This window comes from Mauremys mutica, chromosome 2, assembly GCF_020497125.1.
Source record: "Mauremys mutica isolate MM-2020 ecotype Southern chromosome 2, ASM2049712v1, whole genome shotgun sequence".
NCBI classification, from domain to species: domain Eukaryota; kingdom Metazoa; phylum Chordata; order Testudines; family Geoemydidae; genus Mauremys; species Mauremys mutica.
This window is the reverse complement of record NC_059073.1, coordinates 41,534,192-41,556,808: the sequence shown is the minus strand read 5'-3', so window position 1 is coordinate 41,556,808 and position 22,617 is coordinate 41,534,192. Positions and strand designations below refer to the sequence as shown.

Sequence of the window (22,617 nt, the reverse complement as noted above, 5' to 3'; positions counted from 1 at the left end):
CTCATATACTTCCATTGAGGTTGTTTTTCTTTCTGCTGATCTCTATTTATGAAATTTCAATTTAAAAAGTTCTGATGTTAAAATCTAGCACCTCCTCTCTCACATATATAAATATGGGCTTAATCAGAAAAGAAGCCGTTCCTTCTAAAATACAAATTGCACACATTCAATCAAAAATATTTTAAATATCTGAAAAGAATGGTGAAAAAGTTAAACTTGTCTGAGTAAGGTGTAAATGTGTGCTCTATTTATTTAGGATTTGTGATGCTTATTTTGCAGCTATTTAATAAATCAGTGAATTCATAACACTTACATACTGTAGCACTTTTCCTCTTCAAAGCATTTTGCAAACATTAACTAATTAATACTTAGCATAGCAAGCAACCACAGTTTCAGTAAATACAAGAAAAATATTTTCATTATTGGAAACATCCATTTCTCTGCTTACAATTTATTTTTTCACTAAATTTCTATACAAGTATATATAAATCTACAGTTTAACTGTCTAGCTGTAAAAAATATACTTCAACATGTATACTGTATTACCTGTGCGCTTCTATATCTAATTGAGTTCCTATTGTATAACTACAACCCTTGCCTAAAAGTTTGAGTTCAAATGTAAACATTATAAATTATTGTTTCCAGATGAAACGTAGCGTATCATTTTCCTATTTTGTAGAGTGACTTAGCAAAGTATACAGTTTCATATGCTATTACATGCACTTTTCAGGTGTCCAAAAGTTGTTATATCCAGAATGATAGTAAGGGTGACAGCGATAATATGAAACTTAGCACACATCACCACAGTAGGTCTCAGATGATGTTTTTAGACTGCCTGTCTGAATAAAGTAACAAATAACATAACTTCTGCAGAAAGTCTCTCTGTGATTGCACTGCCACGTTGTTATCATTCATCTTCATTTGCTGACACCCATTGACTCTAGAGGCAGGAATATGGAGTTAGGAATCATGGACTCTTTTGTTGTAATACTGGCTCTACCACTGACTTACTGAGTGACCCTGGGTAAGACACTACATCTCTCTGCTTCAGTTTTCCCAGATATCAAATGTCATACCATTTACCTTGCCTACTAGACAGGATGTGTGTGGTGAGAATCAAGAGTTCGCATAAGTGAAGATAATAATCACTTTTATCATAGTCATTAATAAGAATAAAGTAGAATGCAAAAACACTGAAAATGAGGTAGAGGAACTGAAGATCTATAGATTGTGTGTGTGCACTGTACTGCATCATGTTGATTGCTGGTAAATTTACCAAGACCTGGTATCAAAATAGACAGTATACTGATAAACATAACCTTTAAAAGCTCTATTCTAAGGCAAACCAATGCAGAAGAGTCTAGGGGCAAACTTATCCATGAACAGGCAGTCATGCAAATCCCAAATTGCAAGTCGTATACCTGGGCTGGCCAAACTTACTGACTGCCTGAGTTGCATACAACAATCTTCAGAAGTTCGAGAGCCATGGTGTGCCTGCTGGGAATAGGGCCGTCAGCCCCTTGGGGTAGGGGATCTTGGTGCCTCGGCCCTACAGGAGGTGCCTGCTGAGGCCCTGAGCCATGGCAGGTGCGCCCTGCAGGCCTGAAGCCCCAAGATCTCCCTCTCTGCTGGGCAGAAGCCAGAGGTTGGATGACCAGGTGTCCAGTTTGGAACCGGAACACTCAGTCGAAAAAGGATCCTGGAGGTGCTGACCGGACTGTTGACTGTCTGGTTTGTGGCGCCGCGCAGCGGGGCTGGCAGGCTCCCTGCTAGCTACCGTGCCGCATGGTTCCCGGGTTGGGAAGCAGCCAGCATGTCTGGCTCTTAGCCTTAGGGGCTGCCCATGGGGGTCGGCAGGCTGCTCAGCCCCCCGCAGAGATGCAGCTCCCATTGGCTGGGTCAGGGCCAGGGCGTAACTAGCGCAACTCATGAGCTCTCAGCAGGCGGCTGTTGAGGAGTCGCATGGAACGTGTCTCTCCCTCTACTCCTTGCGCTCTTCTCCTTGTGCTCTTCGTGTGACTGGCCTCCAGCTGTGGTGCGTGCCCTGCGGCAAACCACCGTCTCTCTCCCCATCGCTGGCACCCAGGAGTTAGAGGTATTTGTATCCCTGTCTCCGAGTGCTGGGAATGGGTCTGCACCCCCACCCTCCTCACTGCACCCCTTCCCATCCCAACCCCCCCATGCCCCCATTCCTCCATCCCCCTCACTGCATCCCTTCCCAGTCCCATCCTGTCCTGCCCCCCACACCTACCCATCCCAGCCCTGTACCCCTTACAGCACTCTCCCACCCATCCTCTCCACCTCCCAGAGTTGCCACCCCCATGTCCCTCACCCCCCACAGCCCTGCACCCCATTCACCTCCATACACTGCTGTACTCCCATTATGTCAGTAATACATCCCTGTGCCCCCACATCCTCATGCACCTGTAGCCTTCTGCCTCCCCCTGCATCCCCATCCACCCCATATACCACCACACCCCTCCTCTCTCCTTCACTGCCCCCTCTCACCTCCACCCTGCTCTCATCCTTGGCCTCTTTCCCTCTCCATCCTCTCTCCTCCACCCCCCCATCTTTCCCCCTCCAGCCCACCCTCCTCCCTTCCTGGCTGGGTATCTTTATGTAGGCAAGTGTGTGTGTGCATGCATGCACTGTATGTGTGTAAGAAACTGTTCGTCTTTGAGTAGGGAGGTGCATGTATTACTGCATGTGTGTATACCTGAGTGAATAAAATTTGCATCCTAACTCTTTGACTTTTATTCCTTTTGCTGGCTTGCACACAAAAAAATGGATGACCTAAAATATGTGTGTATTCATTTCATAAGTTTTTTAAAGAGAAGGGAATTCTAAAAGAAATGTATTATTTCTTAAAAAGTAAATGTTGTTGACTAGTAATCGTAGAAGAGCCAATGTATCACATACATTTCTCCCCACCTTTGTCTAGCTACATTATAAACTCTTTGTTGCAGACACTCTCTTTTTATCTGTATGTGCAGCATCTACCACCTTGGAGCTCTGATTATAGTTGGGGTTTCTAGGCACTAACCAACAATTGTAATAATAAATAATGTGGAAGTATATGTGTTAGTGTATGCTAGATGTGTACACATGAATACACGTGTGTATCTGCATGTAGATATGGGAGTCAATTTCTACAGATTTATTTATATAGGTGTACATGGACACTTGTGCATTTCTCTGGTTGTGCTGTATGGATTTGTATTTGGGCTTCAGGAGTGGGCCTTTAATGGACCCATTGCAGCTGTGATAATGTGCGGCCCTAATTCCACAAATAAAATTACAATAACTTTAGTGAACAAAAAACATGGAGCTGGTTACAAAAAATGGGAATTCGGGAGGGAAAGAATCATTAAAACCTTTGTGAAATTTCATTTTTTTTAAAAATGACCCTTTTTGACTATTTTGCCGCCAGCTCTAGCATCCTATAACAAATAAAACTTGAAATTAGGATAATACATCTGTCAAAAGAATAAATAACCTGTTTGGGCCTTGCAGTGAAAATGAGCACGTGAGAGAGGGTGCGGGAGAGCTAGCCACAGAGGGAGGGCGGATGGAGTGAGTGGGGCTGGGGCCTCAGGGGAGGGGAGAGGCGGGGCAGTGGATGGGGCAAGGGTGTTTGGTTTTTTGGAATTAAAAAGTTGGCAACCCTAGCCAGAGGTGACATACGGGCGGGGGGCACATGGGGTCATGTCCTCCACCCCCCAATTTTTGCCAGGGTTTGCTGGTCCCGCTTAGTCACATAGTGCCTTCAGGACCCCTCCCAGTATGGCAGGTGCTGGATAATGGGGGCCAGGGCCAGTGCAACTACTTAGGCAAACTAGGCAGGCGCCTAGTGGTTGAAGACACCTAAAAGCCCGCTCAGGTGAGGAGGTGGAGTGGAGGTGAGCTGGGGCAGGGAGTCGCGGGGAGGGCCACCCGCAGTAATGGGGTGGGAGCGCACAGGGGATCGGCTCCCTGCCCCAGATCACCTCCACCCGCTCTAATTCTCCTCCAATCGGTGCCGCAAGCCTGTGAGGGGAGGAGAATTAGAGCTGCACCGGTGTGCTCAGTGGAGGAGAGCTGGGGCTGGCTCCCCGGTTGGGGTTAGTTGCTGCGGAGGGGGGGGCGCAGTTAGCTGTTGCGGAGGGGGGCTCCCCGGGCCAAGTTAGCTGCTGAGGAGCAAGAGGCGTGCGGGGGGGGGGGAGCTACTGCGAGGGGAGGGCTCCCTGGGTGGGGGCGGGTTAGCTGCCGTGGGGGGGCTCCTCGTGTGGGATAGGCGGGTGGGCGTGGTTAACTGCCATGGGGTGGCAGTGGGCAGGGTTAGCTAGGTGGCGGGGTGGGGCAAGGTGTAAGTTTCGCCTAGGGCGTGAAACTTCCTTGCACCGGCCCTGATGGAGGCAGGGCATGGGGAGCTCTGTAAGCGGCACTTTAACTGTAAAAGAGCCGCATGTGGCTTGCGAGCCACAATTTGGCCACCCCGCATATACTTTCCTCAAGAAATCTTCAGCTATTCAAATGGTTCTAACAGCGGTAATCAAGTAGTAGCTGTTCATGTTGTGCCAGAGCAAAAATAGAAGGTTGGTGAATATTCTGTCAGCTTCTTAAACACCCTTGATTCTGTCTGGCGATGGTTCAGACAAATGTAAATGCAACTGTTCACGATACCCACCAAACAGTTGTACACATCATACCTTCTGGACAGAAATAAATTTCCATATATTGTTGCAACTTTGATGGGGTTAAACCTAGAGATGCATGTTAGAAGAAATTAGCAGGACTAGGAGAGATGTGAGTGTATGGAACAGTCTATTGCAGGGTGTTTGCATTGTTGTTTAACAATACATCATGCAACAAACTCTTATCTGTTGCAGCAGGATGTTGACCTCAGTGGGGCTGTACTCATATAAATGAGAGTAAAACTTTGCCCTTTAATTGTAAGCCACTTTATATACATAGACATGAGGGAGCTCTGATTTCATGCTCTACTGTGGTTACAAGGATATTATTTATTCTACTCCCTTGTAATTAAAAAAAAGTCTAATTTAAGTGTGTAAGTGTAAAGCAGATGTAGGTGTGTCTAAATTGCTTCTGTATAATATATGTAACAGAACTCTGACCATTTTAGAAAAATGAAAGGGGAGGGAAGAGAAATGTTTTAGGCAGTTTTGAACATATGAATAGACCTACGGTAATTGAATGGTAGGACTTTCCACAAGAAAATCTGTGATCCTTTCAGGTTTTTTATTTTTTTTAAAGGTATTTGGAGACTGAATTTTCCCCTTGACTGCCTTTAAATCACATTTCTAATCCCTTAGACCCCTTGATCAATTACTCAGTGGCTTATGTTTTAGCAAACTCCTAGGTTTTATCATTTTTCTTCCTGATTAAAAGCCAGATGTATACAGTATCTTAATGCGCACGTAAACATAATTACATTAAGATCCCCAACGCAATTGCTTGTAACATTTTAAACTGTTATAGGTGTAATGATGTGCACAGAAGGTTTAAAAAAGGTTTTTTAGATTGTAAACTCCTCAGGGCTGGGTCCTCCTTATATTTGTAAAATACTTTGGATAAATTTGGCACTAGAAATAATAAATATTACTAGAAAAATGTTTCCAGGGTAGCTGAAAGAAACTTATTTTTTTCAAGTATGTTTTATTTGAAATATCTGTTTCTGTCAGTGTTTTTCATTGTCATGCCCATTTGATATCTGTGGATAGCTAGTACTATGAAAGAGCTAAGTATTTATTTCTAATGCATTTTACCTGGTCCTATATTCAATTTAGCAGCTTATGATAGGCAACTTTCCACAAGTGTTGTCCAGCCCACCAGCAGTTCCTAGACCACAGTTGGAGAGCCTCTGACCTAAAGTCCTAATGAGGAAATTTCCATTCCTCCTTTCTGCCACAAACCTTCGAATTCCAAAAAAAGTTCTGCTCTATTCCTTGAATATTAGTATATTCTTTTAAGAAGTCCTCTGTTTTTTATAACTCGTAACCATCTTAAAAGATAAAGATTCTAAAACAACAATTTCCCAGCGGATTAAAACTGCAGTTACAGAGGAATATGTCAGTTTCAAAAGGACATCTGTTTCTGGATGTGTGCCTCTTAGGGTCTGTGCACACAATGCAATGCTGGACAGAAGGTTTCTTTCTGTTCTGCCCTTCAGTAGACACTCCCATCTCTACTTCTTCCTCTGGCACTGAAAAATCACCCCCTTTCCTACCTGTCCTTTCTTTCACATCTTGATTCTCCCAACTCACATAGTGAATTGAGACAGTACCCCCTGTTCTGAGTACCCCCTGTTCTGAGAATTAGGCATCAATCTACTTGGATTTGCAAGGAAGTCCCAGCTTGTTGATTGCCTTTTGCAGAAGCCTGCAAGGGGTTGTTGCAGCTTTTATTGGGCTTTGAAAGGGATGCAGGCATTGCTTAGGCCTTGGAATAATGTAGACCAGATAAGACCTCAGTTTTAAGGGGGCTGGGTTCAGCCTGGGACATGTCAGGATGCTCTTGATATAAGTATTAATTTCCTGGAAGGCTAGTAACAGCTCAGGATGGTTGATGCTTTCCCCCCCTTTCATTGCTTCCTGGACTTTTAAGAGTTACAGTCAGACCCCTAATTTATGAACTATTTGTGGATTAAGGAGTTGATAAAATCAATATGTTTATAAAACTGATCTCAAAATTATCATGGGCAAGCTGCATTAATCATTCAGTGATAGTGTACATAATGAATAGTTAAAAATGTATACAGTGTGTCTGATTGTTCTTTAAGAGAAATGCATTATTTCTCTGCTACCAAATCTGTCTTTTCAAACCTGTATAGCTGCTTGAACATTGGCTGGACAGCAGCAAAAAGATTACTTTGGTGGCAGAAAAATGGTTCCTGTGACTTATTGTTCAGTAAATCAGTCTTCTACTATACTATGTTTTAAGTGTAAAGTTGCAGTTACTGAGCCAAAAGCTTCTAATCTATCTTTGTCTTTACTGGCCCATTTACAGTTATTCTGTTGCACAGGAATAGTTCCATATTGGAACAGCAAGAATGTTTCATATTAGGGTTTGCAAAATGTTGAGGGGAAGCTTGCTCAGAGCCTGTTGGCATAATGCTTTATCATAACGATAGGATGATAGTCCATGTATGTTCCAAAACACACACACAAAAAATCTCCACCAGACTCTCATTATCTGTTTGGAAGTGAAATGTATCCAGGTGGGTTTTTTTGAGTGCTTGCATATATCTGTTACACTGTAGGTATCTCTGTGTCTCATGCATCAGTGCTGGAGAGTTTCCCTAGTGGTACCCTTATGGTCTGCTCCACCTATCTCTGGCTTCTCATGTTTGGGGAGGTGGGTAAAAAGGATGGAGCCACCCCACCTCTCCTTCAGTTCCGTTCCTTCTTATCATCTGTGGTCAGTAGTTAGAGCATTGTGTGTTCACAGCCTTATTCTGTTATAACAAAATTTGGGTACTTTCGCTCACTTTTTTGTCACTGGTACTGTTTTTCGTCCCTTGGACTCTCCCTTCCCCCCCCCCCCGTTTGTTTTAACATTTTTCTTTTCTTATTCATTTTTTGAATCTGGCGGGCCTCATCCAGTACCAGGGGGGCCATTGTCAAGTTTCCCAGGTTTCAAACCTTGTTCTGGTTGTTGAAAGTCAATTCCTGTTGATGAACCTCATTCTCGCTATCTAAAGAGCTCAGTTGAGGGCCGCATAAGAGGTGTTTAATTTGCTGGGGCTTCAAGAGCAGAACAAAGAAACTGACAGAAGAGTGATGTTACATATCGCTTCAGTGGGTGTCTGAACCCGCTTGGTTGACAAAAGAGAGCTCAGTGATGACTCCTTCCCAGAGTGCTCCCCACTTTTGTCAGCAGACAGAAGCTTTAGAAGTTCCCTGTCACCTGGAAAGTCATCTTCGAGGTCTAAGATATTGGAGCTATTCCAGCCTCAGAAATATAAGAAGTCACCATTGGGTCCTTCTAAATCCAGGGTATGGTACTCCTCTGGAGAAGGTCACTCCAGTACCAATGATAGAGCACATCCTTCAGCTCCTCTCCCCAGTAGTACCTCACACTGACTGATAGACTTGAGCCGTTAACTCTGATACCTGTCTGGGGCCATTAAGCGTGGCTGCGTCTTCAGCTATGACAATATATCAGTTGTCTATGAGAGAACCATCTGTATTGTACCAATAATGCCAGAGGCCTATGTGGCAGTGAGGGACATATTCTGCTTCGCGGTACTGCCATCTCTATTGATTCAGAGCAAAGACCCTATTCTGGCACTCTCACAGGCACGCCACTCGTTGGCTCTGCTACACTCTGCTGTGGGCCCACTGACTTTAGACCTGATACGACATTCATTGGCCTTCTCCATGTCCATTTCAAGACCTCTGGTACCAGCTCCATCTCATTTGCCTGGCCCCAGTAGCTAAGAAGCCTTCCATGCTTCATCTGGCACTGCATTCCTAGCATAGATCATGGTCATAGTCTTTGAGGACTTCTCTCAGGCCTGGTCTACACTGGGGAGGGGGTCGAACTAAGGTACGCAACTTCAGCTACGCGAATAGCGTAGCTGAAGTCGAACTACCTTAATTCGAACTACTTACCCGTCCTCACGGCGCGGGATCGACGTCCGCGGCTCCCCGTCGACTCCGCCACCGCCGTTTGTGGTGGTGGAGTTCCGGAGTCGACGGGAGCGCGTTCGGAGTTCGATATATCGCGTCTAGATGAGACGCGATATATCGAACTCCGAGAAGTCGATTGCTACCCGCCGATCCGGGCGGGTAGTATGGATGAACCCTCAGTTGGGCACTGCCTTGGCTTTCCAAATACTCTGATTCTTTGTTGGAGTCTGAGGCAGTGGCTGTTGAGTCTCACACTTCTGAGAGTCCAGAACTTCCTCCAGATCCTGTTCTCTTACTCAAGGAAGGCAATATGAGAAAAATAGAGCCAGAGTTTGGGAAGCCCTGGTCCAGGCACAACCGAACCCCAATACTATATCAGCCCTGTCATTAGGTATATTGGATGCCTTGGGGGTTGCTCCCAGAATCAAAATCTACACTTCCATTCCCCCTTAGTAGCGAATAAAAAGTGAAGAGAGACTTTTTCTGCTGCTATCGAGAGTACTTTTACACTGATCAACTTACTGGCACAGATTTAGCAGACCTGCCTGAACTTGCTTTGGAATACCAACCTATCTCAGCAGCACAGGGCAAACCTTGGGAGGCTTCTCCCTTGCATGTCGTCAGTGCATCATCCTCATCATCAGATACCAGACAACTTTAAAGTATACCAAGAGCTCCTCAGGGGAATGGCTGCTTCCCTTGGTATTGCAAGGATAGTTGTGGAGAAGAAAACCCACGAACTAATGGATATTTTGCACCCAACTTATAAATGAGGCTACCATGCAGCCTATTAAGACGCTGTGGCAAATCCCTTTGTCCAGTGCATTGGCACTACATGAATGGAATATAAAAACCAAGCGTAGTAGGAGTTTTACTCAAACCCTATGCTGGGCTCTCTAGGAGTAGCCTCTGTAAACAAGGCTAAAACAAGGCTAAAACCCACTTCATCAGATGCATGCAGTGGAAAATACAGTAGGAAGATATATATACACAGAGAATATGAAAAAATGGGTGTTGCCATATCAACTCTAACGAGAGTAATCAATTAAGGTAGGCTATTATCAGCAGGAGAAAAAAACTTTTGTAGTGATAATCAGGATGGCCCATTTCCAACAGTTGACGAGAAGGTGTGAGTAACAGTAGGGGGAAAATTAGCATGGGGAAATAGTTTTTACTTTGTGTAATGACCTATCCACTCCCAGTCTTTATTCAAGCCTAATTTAATGGTGTCCAGTTTGCAAATTAATTCCAATTCTGCAGTTTCTCGTTGGAGTCTGTTTTTGAAGTTTTTTTGTTGGAGTATTATGACTTCTAGGTCTGTAATTGAGTGACCAGGGAGGTTGAAGCATTCTCCGACTGGTTTTTGACTGTTATAATTCTTGACGTCTGATTTGTGTCCATTTATTCTTTTGTGTAGAGACTGTCTGGTTTGGCCAATGTACATGGCAGAGGAGCATTGCTGGCACATGATGGCATATATCACATTGGTAGATGTGCAGGTGAATGAGCCTCTGATGGTGTGGCTGATGTGATTAGGTCCTATGATGGTGTCCCTTGAATAGATATGTGGACAGAGTCCACTGCATGCATCCGATTAAGTGGATTTTAGCCCAAATAAATGTATTAGTCTCTAAGGTGCTACAAGTACTCCTTGTTCTTCAAGCATCCCGAGTTATTCATTTTTAAGAAAATATCTAAAAGTCCATAAGATACAGTAAGTCTGTGGTGAAGACTCTTTTGTAATCAAACTCAGGGTTGCTATGATTCAAGATGATTGTTTACTGCTCTGGAAAGTAAATTTTAACACTAGGTATTTTATTGTTTTGCTATTGTTTAAACAAATGCAGCCTTAAAATCAAAGTGTACCATATGATCATTTTAAAATCTTGCCATATTCTAAACTTTAATTCAGCAACTTTCAATTCAGTATTAATTTAAATCAGAAAGTAAATTTATTATTTCCAGCTGTTAAGTATATTTTCACAATGTATTGTCCCCTCAGGAGTGTTGTGGTACAGCTGACTCGTTTTGACACTCCTACTGACTGAAATGTGGAACTGTAATATTTTCATTTACATTGAACTTGTTTGTTCACCATTACCTTCCCCTTCACTGATTTCTCCCCATTGTCTGTCTGTCTGTCTCTCTCTCTTTCAGGAATGCCTGTCTATGAAATTTCCTTGTAGTTAAGTTACTAGTCTCCCTGTTATCCAGATGGGCATCTCTATAGGGTTCATCAACTGTTCTGTTTTTTTCCCCCCTTCACATTTGGGCTCTTACCAAATCCTGATGCTTCCTTCTCTGTAATATCTCTAGTATTCATTTGGTTTTATTCTCTCCAACTCAACGGGCAACATCCACTGCCCATGTTCTAGTTCTTCAAGTAGATGCAGACATATATTTCAAGTAAGTGTGTGCACACCCCATGGCTCCGAGCCAGAGACTTTTGCCTAGCAGTACCCCTTGAGGGGTGGCACTTGCCCCTCTTGTCTGTAGCCCCTCCCTGGGCTATATGAGGTGGCACCGCCCAGACCTTCCTCAGTACTTTGTCACTGCCCGTCAGTTAGAGTTGGAACTCTGTGCGGTTATTCCTTCACAACCTCGCAATTTATCTCTTGGAGTAGTTTTTGTTGTAAATAGTTAAATTAGTTAGTAGCAGCAAAGAATCCTGTGGCACCTTATAGACTAACAGACGTTTAGTCTGTTAGTCTATAAGGTGCCACAGGATTCTTTGCTGCTTCTACAGAACCAGACTAACACGGCTACCCCTCTGAAATTAGTTAGTGGTGTTAGTTAAGGGTTATAGTATATATTATAGTGGTAGTGCTCTCCGGTGATGCCCTCACTGAGGTTTAAGCATTGCCCTTTGTGTGAAGTGGCGATCCCTAACAGTGACCTACAGATGCATTGCTTGCTCTGCCTTGGTGAAGAGCTGTTCAATCTGCAGATGGTTCAAGAAGAGGACTCAGGTGCGTGGGACCTTCATCTTAAGCAGCACCTGCTTCAGCAGGCCATGAAGTCTGACCTGGTACCGAGGCCTTCCTTGGGCTGCAGATTGCCCTTCGGCTTGGAGAATGCTGCTGCCTCCCATTCGTTGCACAGACCTCCCCGAGGAGGTACAAGAGTTGTTCTTCTTCGAGTGATTGCCCATATCCATTCCAGTTAGGTGTGCGCGCGCGCCACGTGCACGTTCGTCGGAAGATTTTTACCCTAGCAACCCCAGTGGGTCGGCTGAGCGCCCCCTGGAGTGGCGCCATAACGGCACCGTATATATACCTCAGCCGACCCACCCGACCCTCAGTTCCTTCTTACCGCCCGTGTCGGTTGTTGGAACAGTGGAGTGCAGCTTGCCTGACCTCCGCTTCCCTAGCTTCCTCATAGTTCTTCTATTGTAAAATTGTACATATTTATTATCTTAGTTTTTAGTCCTTTCTTGTTTTATTAGTTTACCTCAGTTTTAGAGTTATAGTAGTTAGCGGGTTAGGGGATTAGCCCCTTCCCGCGCCCGGGACTGGAGCGCATGCCCGGCTCCCCGGGATTCAAGCCATGCTCGGCCTGCCGCAGGCCTATGCCTACAGGAGATCCACATAGCTCCTTTTTAAAGTGCCTGGGAGAGTCTCACTTATCTTCTAAGTGCCCCATTTGCAAGGCTTTTAAGCCACGCACCAAGAGGGAGAGAGACATCAGACTCAAACAGCTCCTCATGGAGGCAGCCTTAACCCCTCCCGCTTCGGCACCACCTTCAGACTCTCGCAATACCTCCTCGGCACAGGGTCACTCTTCTCTGCCCAAACAGAGAGCACCATCGGCACCGAAATCGACCCCGAGACGCTCTCTCTCGCCAAAGGCGAAAAAAGTGAAGGCCACTGCCGCCTCGGCACCGCCCGCTTTGAGGCTGCAGACTGCGCCCCGTCCGGACCGCCCGGCACCGAAACCTGCCGCGGCACCGACTAATCCGGCACCGGCAACTCTGCCAGTACCGCCAACTCCGGCCCCACAGAGGCCATCGAGTCTGGATCCTGTGTCCTCCCCGGCACCGCCCGCGGTTGAGCTCACATTGCTGTCAACTCCTGAGGCCTTCACAGCGGCAAAGGACCTCATTGCTCTAACGGACACGGCACCGCCCCCACCCCCGGCGCCGGTGGTGCGGATGCCCCAATCTATCGGCAAGCCGGCGCTGCTCAAACCACCTGCCGGCACCGAGTCAGACCGGCACCGCTCCCGATCCAGATCTCACGAGCGTTCCCGGTCCCGCCGCAGATCTCATTCTCAGCGTCGATCGCAACGCCGCTCGCAGTCCCGGCACCGCTCTGCCACGCGGCGCCGGTCAGACTTGCGGCACCGATCTTTCTCCCGCTCTCCGACATGTCACTCACGGCACCGATCCAGATCCCGGTGCCGATACGGACGCCGTGCCTCTCGAAGCCACTCGCAGCACCAAGAGTGGAGATCGCAGTCGACCTCCCGGCACCGTGCCGGTCGGAGGTCCCGCTCTCGCTCTCGAGGCTACTCTGTCTCCCGGCACCGGTCACCGGAGCGCAGAGGAACACGTTCCGTTGGCACCTCGGCGCCAGGCTTCTCCGCCCCTCCATGGCCATCTCGGCACGCGTCGGGCTCATCGCAGGCTGACAGCTACTATGTGGTCGAGCAGGACCCTCAGGTGCCCTCGGGGATATTCCAGGAGGCCCAATACACTGACCAAGACCCTCGTCAATGGGGTTTTTGGACTCCTTGGGCTTACCACCAGGCCCAAGGTGCTCCTCTGCCTCCCACCCGCGCAGTGTCTTCAGAAGCGCGCATCCCAGAGGCTACGATAAGCCACCCTCAAACTCAGATGGACGTACCATCACCCCTCCAGCCTGCTCAGGAGCCTCTCGACCAGGAACCCCCACAGGACCTAGAGGCGGGACATGACACGATCGTCCCCGGGGTATCTTCTTCCTCCTCCCCGGATGAAGCGGTAGCGGGGTCTTCGTCCTCAGGGCCCCCTCCGATTGACTTGAGGACACACCAAGATCTTCTCCGGCGGGTGGCATTGCGCATGGACCTCCAAGCGGAGGAGGTGTCGGAGGTGGACGACCCAGTGGTTACTATTTTGTCGGCAAACGCCCCAACCAGGGTGGCCCTGCCATTCATAAAGACTATCCAAGCCAATGCTGATAGCCTTTGGCAAGCACCGGCCTCTATTACTCCCACAACCAAAGGGGTGGAACGCAAGTATATGGTTCCCTCCAAGGGATATGAGTATTTGTATGTCCACCCTCCACCCTCGTCGTTAGTGGTCCAATCTGTCAACGACAGAGCGCGCCATGGTCAACAAGCCCCAGCGCCTAAATCTAAGGACGCAAGGAGAATGGACTTGCTAGGCCGCAAGGTCTACTCTGTGAGGGCCCTACAGCTACGGGTCGCTAACCAGAAGGCCTTATTGAGCCGCTACGGCCATGACACATGGGCCGAGGTGGAGAAGTATAAAGAACTGCTTCCCCAGGATGCCTGCCAAGAATTTGCAGCCTTCGTAGAGGAGGGTAAAAAGGTGGCGCGAACATCATTACAGGCCTCCTTGGATGTGGCCGATTCGGGAGCTCGAACTCTCGCTGCCAGCATTACCATGCGACGCATCTCTTGGCTGCAGAGTTCGAATCTCCCCCCCGAATTACAATATACTATCCAGGACCTTCCCTTTGACGGCAAGGGATTGTTCTCTGAAAAGACGGACTCCAGGCTCCAAAGCCTGAAGGATAATAGGATTATTATCCGCACTTTGGGGATGCACACTCCTGTAACCCAGAGACGTCCGTTCTGTCCCCAGCTCAACCGGCCTTATTTTATGCCCCGGTACAGGCAGGACTCAGGTAGACATCGCGGTCGAGGGGGACGCCGACGACAGCCTGGCCCACAGCCGTCCCAAGGTCGGGCCACAACTAAGCCTCCGGCAGGGCTGAAGTCATCATTTTGAAGATGCGCCCGGGGACGACCTACCAGCTCTTGTCCAGGATCCTTTCCCTCCCTTTTCCAACCGCCTTTCCTACTTCCTCCCGGCGTGGTCCCGGCTGACCTCTGATGCCTGGGTCCTACGCACAGTGGAACGTGGATACCACCTCCAATTCGTTTCACCCCCACCTTATAAGCTTCCTTTTTGTGTTTAAATTTGCAGAAGATTTCTCTGTTAAGCCAAGCTGGTTGCCTGCCATATTTGCTATTCTTTCTGCACATCGGAATGATTTGTTCCTACGCCCTCAATAAGGCTTCTTTAAGATACAGCCAGCTGTCCTCGACTCCTTTCCCCCTCATATTAGTCTCCGAGGGGATCCTGCCCATCAGTTCCCTCGGGGAGTCAAAATCTGCTTTTCTGAAGTCCAGGATCCATATTCTGCTGCTCTCCTTTCTTAGTTTTGTCAGGATCCAGAATTCGACCATCTCATGATCATTGCTGCCCAGGTTGCCACCCACTTCTACTTCCCCTACCAATTCTTCCCTGTTTGTGAGCAGCAGGTCAAGAGGAGCATGATTCCTAGTTGGTTCCTCCAGTACTTGCACAAGGAAGTTGTCCCCAACACTCTCCAAAAACTTTCTCAGAGGTTGTCCAAGAGTTCCTACTTAAGAATAGGAAGACTAGAACGGCCTAATTGGCTAAGTGGAAGAGGTTTTCCATGTAGTCCTTGGCCCGTGGGAACCATCTGGCTGAGGCTTCCATGCAGGTTAACTTGGAGTACCTGTTACGCCTTCAGGAATCAGACCTAGCACTCAGTTCTCTGAGAGTGCACTTGGCAACAATATTGGCACTTCATCCCCCTGTCTAAGAAAAATTGGTTTTCTCCAATGACATGGTGACAAGATTTTTGAAAAGGCTCCTTCACCTGCATCCTCCAGTGTGAGAGCTAGTCCCCTTGTGGGACCTGAACACGGTTTTAGCGGCTCTAATGGGGCCACCATTCAAGCATCTTGCTTCCCATCCACTGCCGCTCTTGTCTCAGAAAACTGCATTCTTGATAGCCATTACCTCTATCAGGAGGGTATGTGAGCTGCAGACCCTGATGGCTGTGCCTCCTTCCATGCAGTTCTCCAGAGACAAGGTTACACTTTGGCCACACCTGAAGTTTGTATCCAGGGTGGTCTCTCAGTTTCATTTGAACCAGGTGCTGTATTTGTCTGGAGGAGCACGCGTCCATATGCTAGACATTAGACACTGTCTAGCCTTCTGTCGGAACAGAACTGAACAGTTTCATGCCTCGCCTCTTCATGTCCTATGCGGACCCCATGAAGGGATAAGCAGTCTCTGCGTGGACCATCTTTAGATGGATAACATCTTGCATCAAGACTGATAAGATAGCGTCAGCTACGCCTCCTCGGCAGATATGTGGTCTGCACATACATTTGCAGACCATTAGGCAATTGCTGCTTCTTCCAGAGTTGATACTAATGTCTGCAGAGCAGTCCTGTGATCCTTACTCAGATAGACTCTGAACCCCGCCTCCAGATTGGGGTACTGCTCATTAGTTCCCTACTTGGAATACACATCTGCATCTACTCAAAGAAGAAGAAATGGTAACTTACTGTAACTGTGGTTCTTCAAGATGTAATGCAGACATGTATTCCACAACTCACTCTCCATCCCCTCTGCATTGGAGTCTTCCCCTGGATAGTCAGTGTGAAGGAACTGAGGGGGGTCAGGGCAGGGCTGCCTATTATAGCTAGGGGAGGGGCTACAGGCATCAGCCTCCCCTGTACAGGTACTGCTAAGCAAAAGTCTCTGGCTCCAGCGGATGCACACACCTACCTGGAATACACTTGGAATGTCTGCATCACATCTCAAAGAACTACAGTTACAGTAAGTAACCATTTCTTACCTCCTTTCATCCTCACTACCATTGCAATGTCCTGCTCTATACTCTCTCATGTCTTTTTTTTCTCTTTCTATTCCATTATAACTCAAATGCTGCAACCAAAATAATCTTTCCTTCCTGCTTTTCAGACCGTCTCTTCACCTTTTCTTTATTTCCTTACTTACTACATAAAATTCAGCTTTCTCTTTTTTTTCAAGGCAGTCCATAAACTACAATCTATCACATTTTTGAAACTGAGTTTTTGAGTGGATTTTGCCTAAATTATTAGCCAGCTGTAGGTTTTTTGGTTTTTTTTGCTCTCTCATAGCTTTTTACTGGAAAAAAAATCACAGATTAATTTCTAAGAGAGCATGCTGTTGCCTCAGTCTCTCCCCCTCTCTTGCCCATGTCCTTTTTGGGGTGCTTTAGAATGTGATCTTTTGCCTTGTCCCTATATTTTCAGAGATGATTGAAATTGTCTAATGGCCAAACTTCTTTGAGAAGGGCATACAGTCAGATTTTGCCAGATTCAATTTTAAGATGCATGTGGGACAGAAGAAGGCAGTTGGTTGGTTGTTTTTTGGCAGAGTTTATATGCTACAGACTGTTATAGTCATTAGAATTCTACTGATTTTAAATTCATTTTAAAATGAACTAGAAAGAATTCTTAATTTATGCCTGCCATTTTCTCTGCCCATTCATGGATGTGATAGAATAGAGAAGTTGAAGAAGCTGAATACATCAAAAGATGGTCCAAAATCTCAAAGCGATAATTTAATGTGTTGTGGAAAATGCATATAGTTGCTGCTCCTGCTGAAAAAAATGTTATTTGGTAGATCTGTGTTGCAGGATGACTGCCTCATGAACCTAGGGTGGTTCTGCAGTGGCCTTGCCTCAGTTTCCTCTTGTGAGAGTTTGGCTGATCCAGTGACTTGGCCCCACAGCTAAGGCTTTAAAGGAAGTTGCCCCATTCTGTAGTATACCAGTCAAAAAGACCAGTACAAAAAACCCAGAGTCTATGTCCCAGCCTCAAGCTGGGCACAGCCCCTGCATCCTGAGGTGTTGATCTGTCTTCCACCCCAGACACTCTTCATAAAGCCCTTTGGTTCAGTATTCAGCTGCTCCCAGGCTCTGTTCCGTCCTTCCCTGTCAGCCCTTCCTGGGCTCCTTTGAGTCACTCCTTGCTCTTTTGCTGAGCAGCAGCTACCAGGGCTTCCTTCCCGGAGGATTCCTCCTAATTTCTCCTCCACTCTATTCTACCTCCAAGTAGGGTTACTACATGTCAAGGTGTTCCCGGATATGACCTCTTTTTTTTGTTTGTCCGATCTCTGTTCAGGTAGATTTTTTATATATGAACAAATGTCCATGGTTTTCCTTGCTCGACCTGTTTCCAACATTGATTCAGATAGGACTTCAGTTCCTGGCGTGCCCTAATAGTGACGTGTGAGTTTACTGGATTTGCCACCCTTATTCCTGTGCTGCTGCCTTCAGACCTGGGCAGTTAGACTGCAGCAGCAGCTGGCCAGGTGCCCAGCTCTGAAGAGAGTGCTGCCACCATCAGCACAGAAGTAAGGGTGGTATGGTATGGTATTGCCATAGAAACTGTACCCACCCCCTCCAGCTTCCCCTCCCACCAGCAATATCCTCTATTTAGCAACTTGAAATATGCTAACCCTACCTCCGAGGACTTTCTTCCCTAAGAGACCTAAATGAGCCACATGACACATAAGTCATAATGATCATACGGGCTCTCACCACACAGGGAGGTAAGCTAATTGTGTCACAGGTGGGGCTGAGACCCACCTCCTCTCAAAGGGCCAGACACTGTGACAGTCTGGTAGTTTGATTCTGCTGGCATACTTGTAAATGAATTCCTCATTTAAATCGTTTTTATATTCACATATTTATTACTAAATTAAATATATTATTAATATGGTATGATGCAGTCACTTTTTGTTTTTTCCTTATTAGAAAATTTTATTTTTTCCAACATTTTATGATATTTTTGGTGCATTTTAGAATTTTCTTAAGCCAGTTAGATTTTTAAAAGTTTAGGAACAACATTTAAATGATGGTTTAATTTTCTTGAATATTTTGGCATGTTTGCTGAAAAACCTTTCCTTAAATTAATAATTAAAGATACCAAGTGAAAGACTAAATTTTAACATGGATACTGTTTTGCTCTTTGCAACAAGTTTACAGAACTAAATCTTTGTTTAGATTACCCAGGCAGCAAATTATGTGGAAAACTTATTACTAGTACATCATCAAATATGCCATTGCATGTTAAAAACTGACTTTAATTGCTTAGGTCAAGCATTCTTCATAATATTTTTTAGCAGCTTACATTGGAAAAATTTAGGATGTCTCTAAATGCTGTTAAAATGTTGAATTTCTCATCACAATTGATACTATTCCCTTCCCAAGCTTAAAGCTAGTAAATAAAACAATACTAGTCCACTCAAGTTTCTGCTATACAGTGTAAACACTGAAACATACATTTTAAATTGGGGAGTGGAGACAAACTATTTATAGACTTTAAATAAAAAAAAATCTACTAGTAATCAATTACTGAGTGAAGGTACATATCATCCAAGTAACTAGTGTATGTTGTTTGCTTTAGAATCTAGGCCTTTGTCACTTCCATTGAAAGCCATGCTGACCTCATCTGAGAGCTGCAGAAGTCCTGAGGAGAGAATGAAAGAATTTATTGGGATAGTGTGGAATGCAGTTAAACGCCTTACACTTCAGGTAAGATGAAAAGGGAGTGAGAAAAGTTATGTCTTCCCACTTTTTATGCACTTTTAAAAAATCTCTATAAAAAAAAGCTTCCCAGTTTTATTATCGTATTTTACTTTAAAAATACTACAGACAGAAAATTAAATTATGGCTATTTGATAAATTCACCAAGGATTCATAGAATTTAAAATATTTGTATCAATGGACTTATCTTTCTACTTAACTGTAAAAGGAGAAGAAAAACATTAAAAACATTATTTTTTTTATATCACATGTATGGAGGTCTTACACCAGCTGTAATTGGCCCCACAGAGCAGTTTTCTTTCTAAAAATAAACTATTTCAGTGCTTTTAAGTATGGAAATAGCATGTGTAATTAATGCAGTCATAGTGGTAGCTCATCTACTTAAATTTTTGCCCCTTTGTTGAGATAAGAAGTAGACCACTCAGACTAAACTGTACCATTCTGTTCTGCATAAATTTGAGCTCAATAGAAGCAATGCTTTTTTATAACAATGTACATACATCACTACCTTGATATAACACTATCCTCGGGAGCCAAAAAATCTTACTGCGTTATAGGTGAAACTGCGTTATATCAAACGTGCTTTGATTGGCCAGAGTGCACAGCCTTCCCCCTCCCCCCCCTCGGGCATTGCAATGCATTTTTCATGTTAAACTTAAAAATTATTATTGGGGAAGCATAACCATTGGATCTTCCATTACCCCTTCTGCATACCAATTTATTCACTTGTATATGGCCAAATACCAAAACCTTCACTTTACTTATTCTGTACTCAGATAAAACTCTCATTGACTTCATTATAGCATAAGGTGTGAAAATTGGAGTTTTTCTGAGTAAGGGCTTCAGGATTGTGGCTTAATACAGAACCTCCTGAAGTTGATGAGATACTATCTATTGACTTAATTGGGCTTTGAGTCAGGTCCTTGGTTCATAGTTTCTAAGCGGGTTTGTCTCTCCCCTCCCCAATGTCATTTTCACCACTGGGAAAGAGGACAGCTGGAAAAGAAGAGTCAGATATTTACTTGTAAGCAAAGTATTTTTGTTATGTGTTTGTACAGTGTACAGCACAATGAGGCTCTGATCCTGGATTGAGGCATGAAGGTTCTATTGCAATACAAACAGATGATGATGATGATGATGATAATAAAGGAGTGAGTTATGAATGAGAGAATGGGGCGGGGAAGGGCATGGGAGTTTAAGGGAGTTTAATTGTGTCCTCTGCCCAAAATTTCTCCTGGTGACCTTCTCTGTTTTATCAATAACATTTCCGGGGTTTTGCAACCAAAGCATCTGCCAGGAAAATGAAAAATTAGTTCATGTGTTGAGGTGTATGAAAGTTATTGACCAGTTAAAATAAATACCCAGTTTTTCATATTTGCAAAGAAGTAAAAAATGTTGCAATTATGTTCTGTCTGGTTTTTTTGCAAAAATTAAAGGAGGTTGTAGAAATAGATTTGTGTATTCTCAAAAAAAAAAATTCTGGAAGTGAAGATAAACTGTTGTATAACAAACATGTATTAGCTCGATTCCTTGATGTTAGGATATTGGTAGATTTTTTTTTAATGCTAGATCCACTTTTTTATTTTTCAAATATTTTTTTATCTACAGTTTATAATTTTGGTTATATTTTTGTGAAACAATCCGATGCCTTCTGGTTTTGAGTGCCATGAATATGAAACTGTATTTTTTATCTATTTTAATATTGAAATAGTTCTGTAAAATCACAAAACACTTGACAGAAATAAAAAGGACACTGTTGTCCCAAAGAACTTAGCACCAGATTTTTAAATGTAGCTAGCTGCCTAAAAATGTAGATAGATGCCTAGTGGGTTTTCAAAAGTATCTAGGCATCCAACTCCCTTTGTGACTTGGGGACCGTTCTGAAAATCCCATTAGGTACCTCCTATCTGCATTTTTAGATGCCTAAATATCTCTTAAAAACTTGGCCCTTAGAGTCTAGGCTCCAATCCTGCAAAGACTCAAACATGCTTAATTTGCTGCCCTGCATAATACTCCCATTTGGTTCCAGACCTTAGACGTAGAATGCTCTCATGAGGTGAAAGACGTGTTGTTGTCAGCCAAAAGTTAACTACTCAACATACTTACCTACAAAAATGGAAATGATTCCAAGTTTTGTGTCATTCTAAGCACACAGACCCAACCTCGTCTTCCATCTCTCTAATTTTAGACTACATTTTAGACCTTAAGAGGTCAAAACTCACTCAGCTTCCTTAAGCTACATCTTGCGGACATAATGGCTTTCCCCATCAGGTCGATGGATACTTGGTGTTTGCTTACCTGCTGATGCAGAGATTCCTTAAGGGCATTGGAACTCTTCATGCATGTGAGACCACCCTCTCCAACCTGGGATCTTGACCTAATTCTCAGAGCTTTGACTAGACCTTCCTTTGAGCCCATGGCAACTTGCTTTCTCTTACAGCTGCCCACGAAGACAGCATTTTTAATTGCCATCATCTCAGTTAAGGGCATAGGAGAAATGGCACATCCACCATCTTTTTTAAAGACAAAGTAACGCTGAGGCCTCATCCCAAGTTTCTCCCTAAAGTCGCCTCCACTTTCTATATGAATCAACAGATCCATCTTCCTGTTATTTTCCCGAAAACCACATTGTGAAAACAAGGAGGTGACTCTGCATATGCTAGACATTAGAAGAGCACTAGCATTCTACTTGGACAGGACTAAGGACTTCAGGAAGTCCTTGAGTTTCATTAATCACTTATCAAGAGTACAACCTGTTGCCTCTGTCTGGAATCTGTACACACTCCATGAGGTCAATTTCTACCTTGGTTGGATTCCTTAAAGATGCCCTATCTCAGAAATTTCCAGAGCAGCGACTTGGGCCTCTTATCCCATGACTGCCTACTTTGCTTAAGAGCATTTGACAAGGGACCTTGTCAAAAGCTTTCTGAAAGTTCAAGTACACTATATCAACTTGATCATCCTTGTCCATGCATTTGCTGACTCCTGTAAAATTGGTGAGTTATGATTTCCATTCACAAAAAACGTGTTGGCTCTTCCCCAACATATCATGTTCATCTATGTGTTGGTAATTCTTGGCCAGTTTCAACCAATTTGCTCCATACTGAAGTTAGGCTTACTGGCCTTTATTTGCCCAAATTGCCTCTGGAGTCTTTTTTAAAAATAGCTCTTACATTAGCTATCTTCCAGTCATATGGTATAGAAATTGATTTAAGCAATAGATTATTACCATAGTTAGTAGTTCTGCAATTTCATATGAGAGTTCCTTCAGAACTCTTGGGTGAATGCCATCTGGTCCTTGTGTCTTACTACTTTTTAAGTTATCAATTTGTTCCAAAACTCCTCTGTTGACACCTCAGTTTGGGGCAGTTCCTCAGATTTGTTACCTAAAAAGAATGAAT

At 44.7% G+C, this 22,617-nt stretch overlaps 1 protein-coding gene across 1 annotated transcript in view; it reads left to right on the top strand.

Annotated features, from left to right (window-relative positions):
- VPS13B (vacuolar protein sorting 13 homolog B) overlaps positions 1 to 22,617 on the top strand; it is a 902,514-nt gene that overhangs the window by 489,177 nt on the left and 390,720 nt on the right. The window contains exon 22 of the mRNA XM_045002958.1: positions 19,077 to 19,204. Coding sequence (XP_044858893.1) covers positions 19,077 to 19,204 — 128 coding nt within the window. The remainder of the gene's footprint in view (positions 1 to 19,076; positions 19,205 to 22,617) is intronic.